Here is a 16,132-nt window from a genome sequence, read left to right as displayed (position 1 = left end):
CTGCGCAGGGCCTCACGGGACTGGTAGTTCGAGGCTGCCCCCGCGATGCTTGCGGCCAGGGAGGGTAAACTGACTACAACTCCCAGAGGGCAGCACGGCCTAAGCCGCGGGCCCTTCAGTTCCCAGGGCGACCCGGGCCCTCGGGCGGAAGCGGCGGGATCCGACGGCCTTCGGGGGCCGGAGTGGGCGTCGCGGGGGTTTGCACCGTGGCCTCGCGGTCGGCGCTGCCGCCTCTGCCCACCTCCTCCACACCCTGCTCTGGGCCGCCATGAAGGACTCGCTGGTGCTGCTGGGCCGCGTCCCGGCACACCCGGACTCCCGTTGCTGGTTCTTGGCCTGGAACCCCGCGGGAACCCTGCTGGCGTCGTGCGGTGGTGACCGTAGAGTCCGCATCTGGGGCACGGAAGGTCAGGCCCGGCCGCGCTGCACGACCCCTGCTGCCGAGGGTTCAGCGTGCGCGTAGCGTGGGTGCCGGGCTCAGGGAGTGCGCAGCCGTTGGGGCAAGCCGACCGGGAATGAGGTTACAGGCCAGAGGGAAGGAGGGAGAAGCCACCTTCAAGTTAGACGTTATCCACTCTGGGAAAGACTTTTTGGGCGAAGGAGTCGGCAAGTATTGGAAGCAAAAACGTCGATAGGCTGGAACTGTTGAGGGAATTGTGATAGTTGCTGAGACCGGAAAAGGAGAGAAGGGTGGTAGGAATGTAGCCTGCAGAGTAATTTGCGACCCAATGTGAAGTTTAAATTTTATCCTGAGGGCATTTGGGAGCCATTGACAGTTTTAAAATCAGAAAGGTGACTCCTCAGATTTGTTTTAGAAGGATGTCTGCAGAGGAAGTAGTCAGTTACAGCTTTCTGAAAGCATGTTAAATACACCGATTAAGCCCAGCTTGGCTCCAGCTTGGCTCCCGTACTAATCCCCATTATCCAAGGGCATTGATAGTGCTTCTGCACCTTCTTGTGCACCCAGCTCCAGAGCTTGGCCTGTCCTTTGCTTTTAGGTGACAGCTGGATCTGCAAATCTGTCCTTTCTGAAGGCCACCAGCGCACTGTGCGGAAGGTGGCCTGGTCTCCCTGTGGCAATTACCTGGCCTCTGCCAGTTTCGATGCTACCACTTGCATTTGGAAAAAGAACCAGGATGACTTTGAGGTAACCAGGCTGGATGGGAGCAGGATTGTTGCCTTTTTGCTCCCCACGGCTGGTTCAGGAACCTGAGCCAACCTGGGCTAACTCAGCTGTACCTATGAAAAGAACGCCAGAGATCTTAGTTGCTTGATTCTTGTTCCTCTTCCTTTTTCACAGTGTGTAACTACTCTGGAGGGCCATGAAAATGAGGTCAAGTCAGTGGCCTGGGCCCCTTCCGGCAACCTCCTTGCCACCTGCAGCCGAGATAAGAGTGTGTGGGTCTGGGAAGGTGAGTCTAGATCCTTCCAGATGCAGTGGGGAGCCAGAGAACAGACATCCCCCTCTGTGTCCCAGACAGAGTCAGCTTGTGGGCTCCTTTCTTTTTCCCTCCCACAGTTGATGAAGAAGATGAGTATGAATGTGTCAGTGTCCTCAACTCTCATACACAGGATGTCAAGCATGTGGTTTGGCACCCAAGCCAGGAGGTAAGAGTGAGGTGAAGTTTCTTGGTGGGAAGGAATTTTGGTGTGGAGGGTTGTACCCAGCCTTCCTCTGCTCTTCAGCCTCAACCTGACTTTTATGGGGATCTCTGTCTGTGACCAAAAGACATTATTAATCCCTTTATAGAGACGGATCGCTGGGACTGTCCTAGCTGGGAGAGGTATTGGAACTATTGGCACGTCCTGAGCCACATAGACAAGTGCTGTGTTTCGCCCCCCCCCCCCCCCCAGCTGTTAGCCTCTGCAAGCTATGATGACACAGTGAAGCTCTACCGGGAGGAAGAGGATGATTGGGTGTGCTGTGCCACCCTCGAAGGCCATGAATCCACTGTGTGGAGCTTAGCCTTTGACCCCAGTGGCCAGCGCTTGGCATCTTGCAGCGATGACCGTACTGTGCGGATCTGGCGCCAGTATCCTCCGGACAACGAGCAAGGTGAGCGGCCGGTCAGAGAGCTGCAGGAGACTCCTCACGAGGTTCGCAGTCTGCTCAGGGTCTAAGACACATAGACGAATCACAGCAGATTGGAGTAGAAAGGGGGATGTGCCACAAGAGGGCTGCCCAGCGAGTGCTGGACAATCAGGGAAGGCTGTGTGGAAGAAGAGCCATTTCATCCGAACTGGAAAGCGTGTATAGGATTTTAACACAAGAAGAATTTAACAGGAGAAGAGACTTCTAGGTGAAAACAGAACAGCATGAGCAAAGGCATTGAAGGTGCAAGAGCCTAGATTTACGCCAGGAACCATGATTCCTTTAGATGGAGCATAGGGTGTAAAGGATCTGGGGAGTAATAAGGTGGGTCGGGTGGCTGGTTGGGTTGGTTGGTGGCCTTAAAAGGCAGGCTAACTAGTCAGACATAGTCTGCAGCAGAAAGTTTTTAAAGAGCAGGACCTCTCCTTCTCAGAATTCTGCTGTAAAAATCCCTGTGTAGCCACAGTACGTAAGGCAGATCAGTACAGATGGGGACTGAGGAACACAATGAGGCCTCCTGATTGAAGGGGGGGTGAGGGAGGGCAGTTGAGGAGCTCCTCCCCTGAGGTGCCCAGGACACAGACATGTCTGAGGCTCAAGAGAAGTCTGTTGTGCAGGGGTGGCATGCAGCGGCTCTGACCCCAGCTGGAAATGTATCTGCACTTTGTCGGGCTTCCACTCCAGGACCATTTACGATGTTGCTTGGTAAGACCTCCATCCCCACACCCACCCATTTGGAGAGATCTTAGAGAAGACAAAACCCCGTGCTTCTCTCTGCCACCTTTGGGAGTACATGGACATAGAGAGCAAGCCGCCCTCATTTCTTCCGACCAGGCCGACTGTCTACTGTGCTGGCCTAGGGCCGGCTGGCCTGAGGTTCACAGGAGCAGGGAACAGACTCACAGACCCAGGCCTATACCTACTTTTAAGATCACAGGCGGTGAGGGCACCACCAGCCTTGTGTTGGGGAGGGAGGGGGGGGGTCACACAGCCTCATACATCCAGAAATATTCTTGAAATTGGATTCATGGGTGCGGTTTTTATGGTTTGGTAACCGACTCTACCCTTATGGAGTCTAGAAAAGCCATACCATTCATACAGGAGAGTGGTCAGAGGGCAGTCCTAGGAATCTGTCTGGAGGAAATAATCCTAAACGGTGAAAATAGTTGATGTGCATCTAAGCTTTACTTATATTAGCAAACGTTTGGGAACGATGAAAGTGACCTTAGGGGAAGTGTGGTAAAATTCAGCGGCCTATTACTGTTTAAAGAAATAGTTAAGAATGACTTGCAATAAGGGAGGCTGCTTATGCTAAGTGAGAAAAGTACAGTTCAGGATCTTGGAGTTTTTTGGGTTGCCTGGGGAAACCTAACCTAGATGGCAGCCCTTGAAGAATTAGGGGGTGATGTTTGTGGCTGTGTGTTAGGGAAGCTTCTCAATAATAGACTTTGAGCTGAGGCCTGCAGTTTGGGAAGAGCTGCCCAAGGACTGCAGAACCAATCTCTTTTGCCTCATTTGCCAGGTTGGGGAGGGAGGAGCCGCCTGCATACTCACTGATGCCCATGTTCCTGCCAGGTGTCAGCTGACAGGGGCCCTGGCTACAGCTTGTGGGGATGATGCCATCCGTGTGTTTGAGGAGGATCCCAGCTCAGATCCACAGCAGCCCACCTTCTCCCTGACAGCCCACTTGCCTCAGGCCCATTCCCAGGATGTCAACTGTGTGGCCTGGAACCCTAAGGAGCAGGGGCTCCTGGCCTCCTGCAGCGATGACGGGGAGGTGGCCTTCTGGAAGTATCAGCGACCAGAAGGCATCTGAGCCACCTTGACTTTGGACAGAATCATGGTTCCCCAGAAAATGTCTTAAGACTTTCCCAGCCCCAAGAGGACCTGGAAGGAGCATCCTTGACCTTCGTCTAACTTGGCTCTCTCCATTCAGACTTGGGTAGAAGTGCGGAGCCACAGAACCACTCACTCTCCCCGCCCCCCCTTTGACACGGGGCCCTTCGTAAAGAGCTACAGAACATCAGTGCGTCGTGGTTATGCCACAGATTTTGCCTGCTTCAGGGCACAGTGTTCAATTTTGAGGGGTGAATATAGTATTTATAGTCACCATATCTCTGTGTAGAAGGGGTACATCTTAGGCTTTTCGGAAATTGGAAGCTTTATAGAAATAGGTCATCTGAGTCCCAAGTCCTTTTTCATAAGGACAGTCACAACTTAAAAGAATTCCATGGTGAGTCCTTTTCAGAAATAAGTCCTACCTTCCTGATTTCTGGGTAAATTCTTACATTTAAGACATTCAATCAGTATTGAAGGAAATTTTTTAACGTAGGCTGGCTTAGAGTAAGACATGCTTCTGCTTTCCCTTAGAAACTTGTGTATCTTCTGTGCCATCATGCTGTGGTGGCAACTGGAAATGCTGAAAAATAAATGGGGAAGGGTGTGAAGCCTAAGAGGGAGTTATTACTGGCTACGGGCCATACATTCTCAGTGGGGCTGAAAATCAGTTCTTGGGAAGGGGGCAAAAAAATCGTAGAGACCATAATTAGTGGCTCTCTAATGAACCACCACTATTAAATTTTCATGCTATGGGCAAATAGAAAAAAGACCTATAGTAAGGCTCATTAGGGGCATGATAATGAAAAAAGGTATAGAATCACTCCTTAAGCTATCACTTTGATCTCATTCAAATTGTCTTCTGGAAGTCACTTCCAAATGGGTTTTGACTTGAGGACCGTCCCCAAAACTACAGCCTTCACCGGATACCACAGAAATCACCACCTTAGATTTTGAAAAGACAGCTGAGGCGGTGCCTAGCGCAGTGGCTCTCAGAGGGTGGTCCCAAGAGCCTCTTAGGGGACCTGCGTGGTCAGCTGTGGCAGGAGTCAAAGCAGCGGCACCCCATACTAGTGGTCAGTCTTCACTGCCTTGCCCTCACCTCGCTTAGAAATGTCCTGGATAGAACCAATTAAAAACTGTGTTAAATCTTGACCTTGAGAACACAGCTAACATGCTGACAGTGGGAAGCAGGATAAAGCCCTTCCGCCGCACACTCAACTAAGACTGTCTTGACGAAAAGCAGTTGTGCAAGCTGAACTGTCCTCGTGGCCCCATCTTGAAAAAACTAGCAAATTATGTTACTTAGACTTGGCTTATCTGGCAGACTTTTTCTGGGAAATGGATGGAGTGAGCCTTTCACTTCAAGGGAAACTCGTAGCATTGCTAATGAAAAAATAAAGCTCTCAAGCAAAAATTAGAATTTTCAAAAACTTTTATTGCCACCATGAGCTTGATGTCTTCCCTATGTTTAGACTTTTCTGATGAGATTGGTGGTATCAACAGATTTGGAAGATATGCCTAAGTCAGTGAACCAACATTTTCCAAATGTCTAATGCATGATATTACAAAATCTTTCACGGTTAAGAAATTTATTAAAAGGGTAAGACCAAATAAAAATCTTTAAAAAGCGGGGGGGAGGGCACCTGGGTGACTCAGTAGGTTAAACATCTGCCTTCTGCTCAGGTCATGATCCCCGGGTCCTGGAACGGAGCCCCGCATCGTGCTTCTTGTTCAGCAGGGAGCCTGCTTCTCTCCTGTCCCTCCCCATGCTTGTGCTCTTTTTTTCAAATAAAGTTGTAAAAAGTGTAAGACCAGTGGGTTTTTTAAGATTTTAGAGAGCATGAGTGGGAGGGACAGAGGGAGAGAATCTCAAGCAGAGCCCAATGTGGAGCTCTATCTCACGACCCTGATCATGACCTGAGCTGAAACCAAGTCAGATGCCTAAGTGCACCACCCAGGCACCCCAAGACCAGTGGTTTTAACTGAAGCTTATTATTTGATGAGGTTTCAGATTCCACATTGCCTTTAGAAAAAACTATCACTTGTGGAGTCTCAGTGTAATATCAAATAGCTAATCACCCGAAAAGGCTTTAAAAACCCTTTTCTGGGGGCACCTGCGTAGCTCAGTTGGTTGGGCGTCTGCCTTTGGCTCAGGTCATGATCCCAGGGTCCTGGGATTGAGCCCCGAGTTGGGCTCCCTGCCCGTGGGGAAGCCTGCTTCTCCCTCTCCTCCCTCTGCTGCTCCCCCTGCTTGTGCTCTCTCAACTAAATAAACAAAATCTTTAAAAAAAATTATTTTTAAATGCATTAAGTTTTGTTTTAATCCTTAGTAAACATGAATAGATATAACCAAGATGATAAAATATCTTTGGGGTTCTTAATTTTTTGGTGTGTAAAAGGCGTCCTAAGATCCTATTACTTGAAAACTGCTGACCTAGAGAAACGCTTGAAAATCATCTCCCAATTTTATGCACATTTATTCCTAAATAACAGAAGGCAAGAATTTGAAGAGGAAAATTTGTAAATCTAGATCACAGAATTGGGAAAAGTTTTCAATTAGCAATAGTCGCTCCTCGGATAAACCTCATTGGCTACGATACTGCCACTGAGCAAAGAATTGGTTTACCAAGACTGGGCCACACCCAGCTCGTGCATTTTAATCCCCTTTCTGGTACTGCCTCCTTATGGGAGGGGACACTGCAGATCTTGAGAGACTCAAGTTCAGTGTTAGTTCTGAACAATGCTGATATCTGGGTAACAAGAGAGGTGGGAGACAAGGGCATAAATCTGACAGCTATCTTTTTTTGTTTTTTAAAGATTTTATTCATTTATTTGACAGAGAGAGACACAGCGAGAGAGGGAACACAAGCAGGGGGAGTGGGAGAGGGAGAAGCAGGCTTCCCGCCAAGCAGGGAGCCCGATGCGGGGCTTAATCCCAGGACCCTGGGATCACGACCTGAACGGAAGGCAGACGCTTAACTACTGAGCCACCCAGGTGCCCCAATCTGACAGCTATCTAACCTTGTCCCCTTCTCTACACTTGACTGGAAAGGCTGCAGGTGACAGCCCAACTAAAGAGCAGCCTTGTTCTCTAGAAGTATTCATTATAAGCAAGTATTCATTATAAGCAAGTTCAGTGGCTAAAAAAAACAAATGTTTTTGGCCAAAGCCTTAGGTAGAGGAAAGAAACTTTAATTTGGAAACACTACAAAGACAAATGGTTTTTCCAAGTTATTTTATGAGACTGTTTGACAAAAGGAACTACACAGAACATGCCTAAAAATGCTGTACATAGTTTATGCTTGACAGCGTACAGGACACCTGCAGACACTGGATCCCAAGTCTAGACAGCAAGGCAGTAAGAGGGCCAAGTAGTAGAAGGGGGCTAGGACAGCACCTGCACTGACTGGCCAGATCTCACCAACAGACCTGGTCCCCATGTAACTGTACATGTTCCTGATTCAGGTGCAATTCTTCTCTCCTGTTTGTAAGAGTAAGTGCCTCTGGACTCAGTCTGAGTCACTGTCTGTCTCCGCTTCCTTCACGTCCACACTGAATTTGTATTCCTGGTCACATCCCATGTAAGCATCACTCATGAAATACAGGGTGTAATTGTGGGCACCAGTAGCTGGAGCCACAAAGTCAAGCTTCACCTAGAGAAAGCAGGCAGAAGTCAGGGTGAGCACGGACATAAGAGGAAGAATTCACACCCTGACCCCATCTCAGAACAAATCCTGGGTCCGGTGTTCAGGCAGAAATCAGGCTGAGCACGGACACAGGAGGAAGAATTCTCACCCTGACCCCATCTCAGAACAAATCCTGGGGCCAGTGTTCACTCACCTTGGCCTTCTGCTGCAGGGTCAGCCTCTTGATGGAGATGAGGCTATTGGACTTGGCATCGCCGATCACTACCCACCAGCCCTCTTCACGTTTCTGCAGTGACCAAAAGCCAAGAATTTCAGCATGTAGAAAGTGATGGCCACGAGACCATGAGAATGGTTATAAGAGTAGGGAAACAAAAACCAGATAGAAAGCTTTCTAAAATTTCCTCCTGGAGGTGCCTGGGCTGCTCAGTTAAGTGGCCAACTCTTAATTGCAGCTCAGGTCATGATCTCAGGTCCTGGGATCGAGACTCATGTCCGTTGGGCTCCTCACTCAGCAGGGAGTCTGCCTGAGATGCTCTCTCCCCCTCTGCCCCTCCCCTGCCAGCATACGTGCTCTCTCTAAAATACATAAATAAGGGCACCTGGGTGGCTCAGTCGGTTAAGTGTCTGCCTTCAGCTCGGGTCATGATCCTGGGGTCCTGGGATTGAGTCCCGCACTGGACACCCTGCTCAGCGGGGAGTCTGCTTCTCCCTCTCCCTTTGCACCTCCCCCTCGCTCAAGCTCACGCTCTCTCTCTCAAAATAAAATCTTTAAAAAAAATACATCTTTTAGAAAACGAAATAATGGGGCGCCCAGGTGGTTTAGTCATTAAGCGTCTGCCTTAGGCTCAGGTCATGATCCCAGGGTCCCGGGATCGAGCCCCGCATCGGGCTCCCTGCTCCGCGGGAAGCCTGCGTCTCCCTCTCCCACTCCCTCTGCTTGTGTTCCCTCTCTCGCTGTGTCTCTCTCTGTCAAATAAATAAAATCTTTAAAAAAAAAAAAGAAAAGAAATAAACTAAAATACAATTTCCTCCTAAAAGACAATTTAGTATAACTAAGATTTTGAAACTGTCAAAACGTATCTCAAATGAACCTGTTTTTAAGTAATGAACTCATTTTTGGTTCTGGCTCATTTCCTTATTTATTCCAAAATACCTTCTCCTGACATTCAGTGCTTGCCAATGAAGCCAAGATTCCACCATTAGAGATGTAGTCTTTGGGGCCTGGCAGCTGAGTTCCTCAGAAACCCTTTTAAATAAAAAGCACCTGTGCCAGATAAGCAACACATGCTGACCTGGACATGAGCCTGCCAGTGGACAGGATCCAGAGCAGACCATCCCCGTCAGAAAGTCCAAGTATTCCAGTTCAAAGCGCTCTTTCCCCAGAGCCTATTAAACCACTAGTTTGTAAAACGAAACATTACAGTGTATCTGGTTTCTGCTTTCAGTCTTCAATTATTCTCTAATATAAGGGATCAGATTTTCTTTCTGGTGATAAAGAACCAAGTAACTGGACACAGAGTTAAATGGCAGTGAGAAAGGAAGAGAAATACCAACTAGAAAAGCCCAACTATCCCGGAGCCATTTAAAGAAAATTCCTCTTAACAATCCTAGAGACTGACAATACTATATTGTCACAATGACCAGTCACCTGAATTGTCTTCAAGCAAAAACAATGACAAAACCACCCATGGCCCCAATATTAATTCTTGGCCTTGTGTCTTGTCATTACCCTAAATTTCCCTCCCCCGGTGACAATGTACCCTTGAAATCTGAGCACTAGCCAATGGATAAGGCCTCCAGAAGAAACCTCATGCTGCTACTTAAAAATGGGAGTTCATCTGAGACACCTTTCGACGGTTTTAAAATCTTAGTTATATCAAACTGTCTTTCAGGAGAAGATTTCAGGAAGCTTTCTATCTGGTTTTTATTGCCGTCCTGCTACCAGGACCCACCTGCGGAAAGAGAGGCGCGATCACGGGGCCTGTGACTTCCTCCTCGCGCTCCAGCTGCACCAGCACCACCACTGGCCCGCCGCTGTGGGGGAGAAGAGCAGGGCAGTGCCTCAGCACCGAGGCAGGGGCTCGGAGCGCACCATCCCGCCGGGCCCGGCGGGGACCGCGGGGCAGGGCGCCTGGCCGGCCCGCGCTCACCTGCGGATGCCGTCCTTATCCACCACCTCGTAAGAAAGCTCGATGTTTGGGTAGCGGTTGCAGAAGCGGGCCACGTCCGCGATCTGGCTGTCAGACAGCTGAAGCAGCGCGTTTCGTTCTTCATCTTCCATCTCCATGATGTCAAAAACGCTCTCCACTCCCTGCAGGGGGGATTCGGAGGTCAGGGAAGGAGAACTCATACTAACAGCAAATGAAACCCGGCTCCAAACAGCTGCTAATTTTACTTCCTATGCTATCAGATCATCTAAAGATGCGGCTTCAGAAAGAACACAGCCCGCAACCGTACAACCACCGGACGCTCTAGTACCTCAGTACGCAACACCCTCAGAGACACTCAGAGAAACCCCAACTCCCCCCGACCGTGACTCCCCTCCGACAACCCCTTCAACTGCCCCCACCTCCCAGGACACTTGGCTCAGCCACCCAACCATCCAGGTCCAGGCCCAGCTCACCTTATCTGTGCACCGTTTAATATGCTCTGACGTGAAGTGTGGCAACTGTTTCAGGTAGGAGTCCTTGGACCACATGGCTTGGGTGACCATCTGGGCCAGCTCCATCGCTGCCAGGGCAGGGCTAAGCCACCCATTGCTGGAAAGGACGTCCACACAGGCCTGGATGAGCCGGATTGCCTGAATAGGGGTAGGAGTGCAAGAGAAGGCAGGCTCGGAACTGCTACTTCATAGGCCACCCCCGGCCCCTCCACTCCACACCCATACGGGCACCCACACCTACCTTGCTGAGGATTTCCTCCGTATCCGACTGCAGCTCAGCGCTCAGCTGCATGCGGGACAGGTGAGCCTGCAGAAGCAGGTTGGTCTTGACGTGCGGGTCATTGAACTTCGGGTTATTCAGCTTGTGGGGGACCTTCTGAGCCAACTGGAGGGGAAAGAAAAACAACTGGTGATGAACACATGGCCCTGCCCGAAAACAGCTCTGGGGCCCAAAGGACCACCTGCCCCACGCTCACAACCCTTCAAAACAGAGACGTGTGGGTGATGTGCTGGGGTCTTCCTGTGGTGACAAGGACACCATGTGCTCTGGGCACAGAGGCCAACTTTCAACTCCAAAGAGGTTGTCCTGAACCTAAGATGTCCTCACCTGCCGCAGGAGGTTATCTTCATGGTGCCGGATGGGAATGTTCTCATACTCCGCGGCATTGGAGATGATCTCAATAAGCCCTCGCACCTTGGTCTTGGCATTCAGGGACATGCTGAAGAGCTCTGACAGCCAAAGAGAAGAAGGAAGGGGAGGAGTCAGAAAAGAAAGAGGGAGGAGAGTTAACTGCCTAAGCTACCCTACCCCTGCACTACCCCACGATCCATCCCTCTGACCCACACACAGGGCACTGGAAGGCCTGGGCTCGCTCATCCCAGTGGGCTGCAGGCCCCTGCAGAGACTTCTTTAGCTTGGGCTCCCCAGACAGCATCCCCTGCCGGCCCCTCACCAATGGTGGTGTAGTTGATGTAATAGTAAGCAGCGATCATGCCCAGGTTCAGGGGTGCCACATCCATCTCGTCCTCAATGCTGATGCACTTGGACTGCTCCAAGTCACTCAGGGTCTGCTCCACAAGCTCGGACAAGTGGTCAGACAGGTGGCGATGGGAGATACCTGTGAAGGTGAAAGAAGCAAGGCGTCACTAGGAGATGGCCAGCAAGGGCTAGGAGAACCACAAAAGGACACTGTGCACCCCAGAGCCCACTGACCCTGCAGGTTGTAGTAATTGGGGTTCTGGGTCATGCGGCGGTACAGAAAGGTCCAGGTCAGGTAGTCCACAGCATCCTGCTTGTTCTCTATGGTCTTGGTGACAATCTCGGCATTGAAGTGGTCGTGCATACAGTGATCCAGATGGGACTCTACTGGCAATGGCTCATACAGGAACTTTTTGAAGAAATCCTGCGGATTGGAAAAGGAGAGATAGTAATAAAGAGTCAATGACAACATGGTCACAAAGGAGGGCCAAGGGAAAACCAAAAGGGAATGGCCCTCGCGCAACAGACACAGCTAATACAACAACGGAAGAAACCACCGTACTGACAAGGTGAACTGGGTCTGCACCTGGAAGTTTGGGTGCGTAAGCAGAATGCTGGGTGTCTGTGTAAGTGGTGTGTATGCCTGTTCCCACCAGCATCCCTGGTTATTCTTACAATGGGAACAGGGATATAGAAGGTCATGCAGGCCTAACAGTACCTGAAGTACCAGCCAGAAGGTAAGGACCTCAACACATGGAGTCAACAGCAGCAGCAAAAACAGAGGGCTACAAAATTCCATGTGAGGCTTATTACAAAAGCAATGTGGAAAATAAAAGAAACAGAATTTGATAGAAAGAATGTAAACAAGGAAAGACAACTATTAAAAACTCTACTGTGAGGCCCAGGATCTCAAGAGGGTGCCCGAGGCCAGGACTGACCTTTTTGGAGCCCTGGCACATGATAACACAGCGGCCCTCATCATCCTGCAAAGGGCGGTTGGCATGCCCCACCATCTGAAGCACGTCGTAGATGGGGTAATCCACATACCTAATGACAGAAGAGAGAAAAGGTGACGAAGGTGCATCAATACAGAGACCACAGTCAGGAGGCGCGGACTCCCTCGATGTCAAAGAATAAAATGCGAATATGGGAGACAGTGGCAAATTACAGCTAACCCCTGTGGTTAGGACTACTTGTGCTCAGGTACTAGTGTCCCTTGTTTATCTCTAGATCACTGTAGTTTTCAAGTGTAAGAGTTGGGACTTTGCTGCTCAGGGTCCCTGAACCAAAGCTAAACCCAGCGAATACCCAAAGCGAGTAACTCCCTAATAAAGGATCAAATATGTAAGTCAAGCTTCCCAAACAACTGCGTATTTCATGAGTTAGCAAGTCACCTGACTTAAATCTAAACCTAAAAGGAATTTCAGAGATTAAAGATAAGCCATAAGTAACATTCATTTCAGAAAAAAAAAAAATCTACATTTTGAGAAAAAAATATTAAGAATTAAATCATTCAAGGGGCGCCTGGGTGGCTGAGTCAGTTAAGCGTCTGCCTTCGGCTCAGGTTATGATCTCAGGGTCCTGGGATCAAGCCCTGCATCAGGCTCCCTGCTCATCGGGGAGCCTGCTTCTCCCTCTGCCTGCAGCTCCCCATGCTTGTACTCTCTCTCTCAAATAAATAAATAAAATCTTAAAAAAAAGAAAGAAATCATTCAGGCTTTTTCTGAGAAAAACCAAACCTTTTCCTGGTTCTCCAACTTGCTGAAATATGACAGACTAACCACAGAAGCAAAAGTGAGCGTAGGTCCTAAGACTAAAAACTCTCAGACACCTGGCTATGGGGGAATCTCAGCTGGCTGTTTATCTCCCTTAACACGTTTCCTTCATCATTTCTGGATCTGCAGATGTTACATTCATTTTAGGAAGAAGATTCCCATTAACGCAGAGCATAGTGAGACTCACGCATGAATCTTGCCATTGTAGTACTGGGTGTCCATGATGATCACCAGGTGGGCAGCCACATTCATGCCCCAGCAGAGACTCCGAGAAGCTACCACCACCTGGATGGCCCCTGAGCGGCAGAGGGGAGAAGACTGAGTGCAGGGCTCCCTGGGAGGATTTGTCTCCTGAGCAGGAGGAGGGCGGGAAGGGCTTATCTCGTGCTACATTTCAGAACTCACAGCAAAGCTTACTGGGAAAGAGCCCTAATAATGACAAAGGGCTAACACAATACTGTAAGAGGTCGCTCCATGCTGCTAACGCCCTGCTCGGGAGATTATGCTATAGGAAATGGGGTAATCCTGGAACAGAATCCCCAGCCCAGGGAAAGCTAGGCTTAGCTGTCTGCCTGACAGACTGGCCTTGCTGATCGGGAAGAGCCAACGCCGCCTCAGTCATGGGCTGGCTCAGTACACGGCAGCAAAACTGAGCCGTGAGGGACAGATTTGAGCATCAAAGAGCGCCAGTAACTGACTGCGGCAGGAGCGGCTCCACTGAACAGTGTCCGTGCACCGCCACAGGTCAACGAGGGACGGCAGCACACAGGCCACCCAGATGAGACTCACAGTTCTAGCATTTACTACACGTCTAAGTCTAACAGCCTTGTGAGCGTGCTATCCATGGAAAACCAGGTCTACTAGTCAAAGGTCCTGGTCGAGAAAACCAGGTTAAGTCATATCACCTTACGTGCCTGCCTGTCTTCTCATCTAGCAAGCAGACGTGATATTCTACCCACGTCACAAGGTTACTGAGAGGATCAAATGAAGTGAAAGAAAACATAATCAGAAAAGTATTTTGAAGATGATTAGTGTGCTGGAAGGAAGCATTACCCACATCCTAAAGCTGCGTACCCATCGCCTGTGATACTCTTAGACAGAACCTCCCTCTGGGCCACAAGACTTTTCACCTGAGCTGAAGAGCTGTTCCACCAGGCGTCGCTCCATGGGGCTGAGGCCCTCGTGCAGGTAGCCCACCCCATTTAGCAGTGTTTCCTTGAGCGTGCTGTCACTTAGCTTCTCCAGGTACGGGATCAGATCCTTCTCGGTGCAGTGCAAGAACCTAGGCGGCAGGGGCACGGATTCAGCTCAGAGCACTTCCAGTCCCTGGCAAGGCCCTTCCAACCGTGCCGCCGGCCGGCCCCTAGCCCGATGGGGCTGACGCCCACCCTCATAGGCGGAATGCCCTTCAGGGTGAGCCCACCTCAGTGACCCAACTCCCCCCTCCCACCCCGTCCCCACCCTGCTCCACCTCTGCCGCTGGATGTCCGCCGCACACGTGGTGAGGATGTCGATGGCAGTGAGGCGGGTCTGCTTTCGGGATGGAACAAAAACAATGACCGGCTTCTTGGGAGAGTGTTTGGTGATAGCGTGGTACACGGGCTTGGCCATGGAGAGCAGGCGGGTTTGTGTGTGGCTGATGTTGAAGCCCTGGAGACCGAGGGAAAGAGACAGAAGTGAGAGCTGGTCCTCCGGCACGAGGCCACGCGGCAGCAGGGAGAGCGGGGAGAGCGGGCCCTACCTGGATGTGCAGCTCCAAGGGCACGGGGCGCACGTTCGGGTGGAAGTTGAAAGTAGAGGTGGCGCTGCACCCCAGCCAGTGGGCCACATCCTTAGCGTTCGAGAGCGACGAGCTAAGTGCCACAATGCGAATGGGTCGCTCAATCTGGGAGGAGATGTAGCGCATCCGGGAGCAGATCACTTCTAAGACAGGCTGGGACATTGCGGGGGGGGGGGGTCACTCCAGGCCCAGGCACCCCATCTCCAGCCTGCACCCTGAGTTAGCCTTTCCATCCAGCCCAACCACCTCGAAATGACTGCCTAACTCTTCCTTCTAATTAGGAGCTCTCCTATCTTTGGTTCCACCTCCTCCATGGCAGCCAGTCTCCACTAAACAATGCTCTTTACTAAGATTACTACCAAAAAAGTCTCACACTGTCCCTTTGGAATAAAGTGACGAGCAGAACCCTCCTGGAAGAAGCAGCACCTTGTCTCTGGCCTCAGACCCAAACATAAGTCCCAATGCCAAGGCCACTCAGCCAATCACAGCCCCTCTCCTATGCTTCAAGGTCAAGCCATACCCCGTTCTCGCCCCCGATAAGGTGGACTTCATCCACCACGAAGAGGTTGATGTTCTGGACATTCTTGCGCTGCTTCCACCGCCGAGAAAGGATGTCCCACTTCTCAGGGGTGCTGATGATGATATTGCCCTTGCCTAGAAGCTTCAGGTCTGTGCTAGTCTCCCCCGTCAGGAGCACCACCTTCTTGTTGAGCCTGTCCTGGAACTTCTCATACCAGTCCATGTACACCTGGCATGCAGGAAGGGCAGAAAAACATCAGGCCAGGCCTCGTTTCATTTTTAACGAGACAAGCCTGAGAAGCCACACACAGAGACTTGTTGATCTGTACATCTCCAACTACTTTACAATCCCACATTAATCTTTAAGGGATGGTAGCGTCTTCCTTCAGTACACAAACTGAGGACATCAACAAAAGAAAACGGAGTCTTGCCACCACTGACCCTGCAAATTTCAAGGGCTTAGAGAATTCTGATCTGGGCTCAGAGGAAAAGAGCTTCCGGCCAAGTTCACACATGACACAACACCATGGCACATACCTGCTCCGCCAGAGCCTCCATGGGGGTGATATAGACACAGCGCCCCTCTGAGTTCTGCAGCAGCATCCGCAGGATGGCAAACTCTGCACAGATGGTCTTCCCGCTGCCCGTCGGGGCCCCCACAAACACATTGTCGTCACTGTTGTAGACGGTGTTGAACACTGGAAGCCGGCAGAGCAGCGGGGGGAACATCCAGGAGAGAAGAGACTCAGACCACTCCTCAGAACAGAGGCCACCAGGAGAAACTCAGCCAGCCAGCCGTCAAGTGCCAATCACGAAGGACTACCTGCAGTCGGCCTACT

General features: G+C 50.6%; 2 protein-coding genes and 1 non-coding gene across 5 annotated transcripts in view; 1 reads left to right on the top strand and 2 right to left on the bottom strand.

Annotated features, from left to right (window-relative positions):
- Positions 1–71: 71 nt before the first annotated feature.
- Positions 72–5,613, top strand: CIAO1 (cytosolic iron-sulfur assembly component 1). Of its 3 annotated transcripts, none has more exons than XM_032410410.1 (7): positions 72–407; positions 999–1,147; positions 1,301–1,412; positions 1,520–1,608; positions 1,855–2,056; positions 2,710–2,797; positions 3,615–3,761. In XM_032410410.1, the coding sequence occupies exons 1-7, from the start codon at positions 269–271 to the stop codon at positions 3,676–3,678; spliced, it is 843 nt and encodes a 280-aa protein (XP_032266301.1). In that variant the 5' UTR covers positions 72–268; the 3' UTR covers positions 3,679–3,761. The 3 variants fall into 3 exon arrangements, with proteins under 3 accessions (XP_032266301.1, XP_032266299.1, XP_032266300.1); XM_032410408.1 differs by having other exon boundaries at positions 73–407; positions 3,668–5,613; XM_032410409.1 differs by lacking the exon at positions 72–407 and adding an exon at positions 415–606 and having other exon boundaries at positions 3,668–5,613.
- A 799-nt stretch (positions 5,614–6,412) lies between these two features.
- Positions 6,413–6,548, bottom strand: LOC116636494. Its single transcript, XR_004300344.1, has one exon. It is a non-coding gene; the product is annotated as a U4 spliceosomal RNA (small nuclear RNA).
- A 554-nt stretch (positions 6,549–7,102) lies between these two features.
- Positions 7,103–16,132, bottom strand: part of SNRNP200 (small nuclear ribonucleoprotein U5 subunit 200) — a 29,734-nt gene continuing 20,704 nt past the window's right edge. Inside the window, exons 30-45 of the mRNA XM_032410407.1 lie at positions 15,831–15,991; positions 15,295–15,522; positions 14,736–14,927; positions 14,466–14,644; positions 14,125–14,276; positions 13,182–13,290; positions 12,158–12,266; positions 11,454–11,643; positions 11,194–11,358; positions 10,848–10,969; positions 10,482–10,625; positions 10,202–10,378; positions 9,729–9,889; positions 9,531–9,612; positions 7,772–7,864; positions 7,103–7,584 (exon numbers count right to left, since the gene is read on the bottom strand). Coding sequence (XP_032266298.1) covers positions 7,441–7,584; positions 7,772–7,864; positions 9,531–9,612; positions 9,729–9,889; positions 10,202–10,378; positions 10,482–10,625; positions 10,848–10,969; positions 11,194–11,358; positions 11,454–11,643; positions 12,158–12,266; positions 13,182–13,290; positions 14,125–14,276; positions 14,466–14,644; positions 14,736–14,927; positions 15,295–15,522; positions 15,831–15,991 — 2,408 coding nt within the window. The 3' untranslated portion in view covers positions 7,103–7,440. The remainder of the gene's footprint in view (positions 7,585–7,771; positions 7,865–9,530; positions 9,613–9,728; positions 9,890–10,201; positions 10,379–10,481; positions 10,626–10,847; positions 10,970–11,193; positions 11,359–11,453; positions 11,644–12,157; positions 12,267–13,181; positions 13,291–14,124; positions 14,277–14,465; positions 14,645–14,735; positions 14,928–15,294; positions 15,523–15,830; positions 15,992–16,132) is intronic.

Source organism: Phoca vitulina, unplaced genomic scaffold (genome assembly GCF_004348235.1).
Source record: "Phoca vitulina isolate PV1807 unplaced genomic scaffold, GSC_HSeal_1.0 scaffold12, whole genome shotgun sequence".
In the NCBI taxonomy this organism is placed as follows: domain Eukaryota; kingdom Metazoa; phylum Chordata; class Mammalia; order Carnivora; family Phocidae; genus Phoca; species Phoca vitulina.
This window is presented reverse-complemented; position numbering and strand designations above follow the sequence as displayed.

Excerpts from the sequence above, each read along its gene's own strand:
- CIAO1 (XM_032410408.1), top strand. The coding sequence starts at position 269 with ATGAAGGACTCGCTGGTGCTGCTGGGCCGCGTCCCGGCACACCCGGAC. Across the intron at positions 408-998 it reads CCGCATCTGGGGCACGGAAG|GTGACAGCTGGATCTGCAAA; the intron begins GTCAGGCCCGGC and ends CTTTGCTTTTAG. Across the intron at positions 2,057-2,709 it reads TCCTCCGGACAACGAGCAAG|GGGTGGCATGCAGCGGCTCT; the intron begins GTGAGCGGCCGG and ends TCTGTTGTGCAG.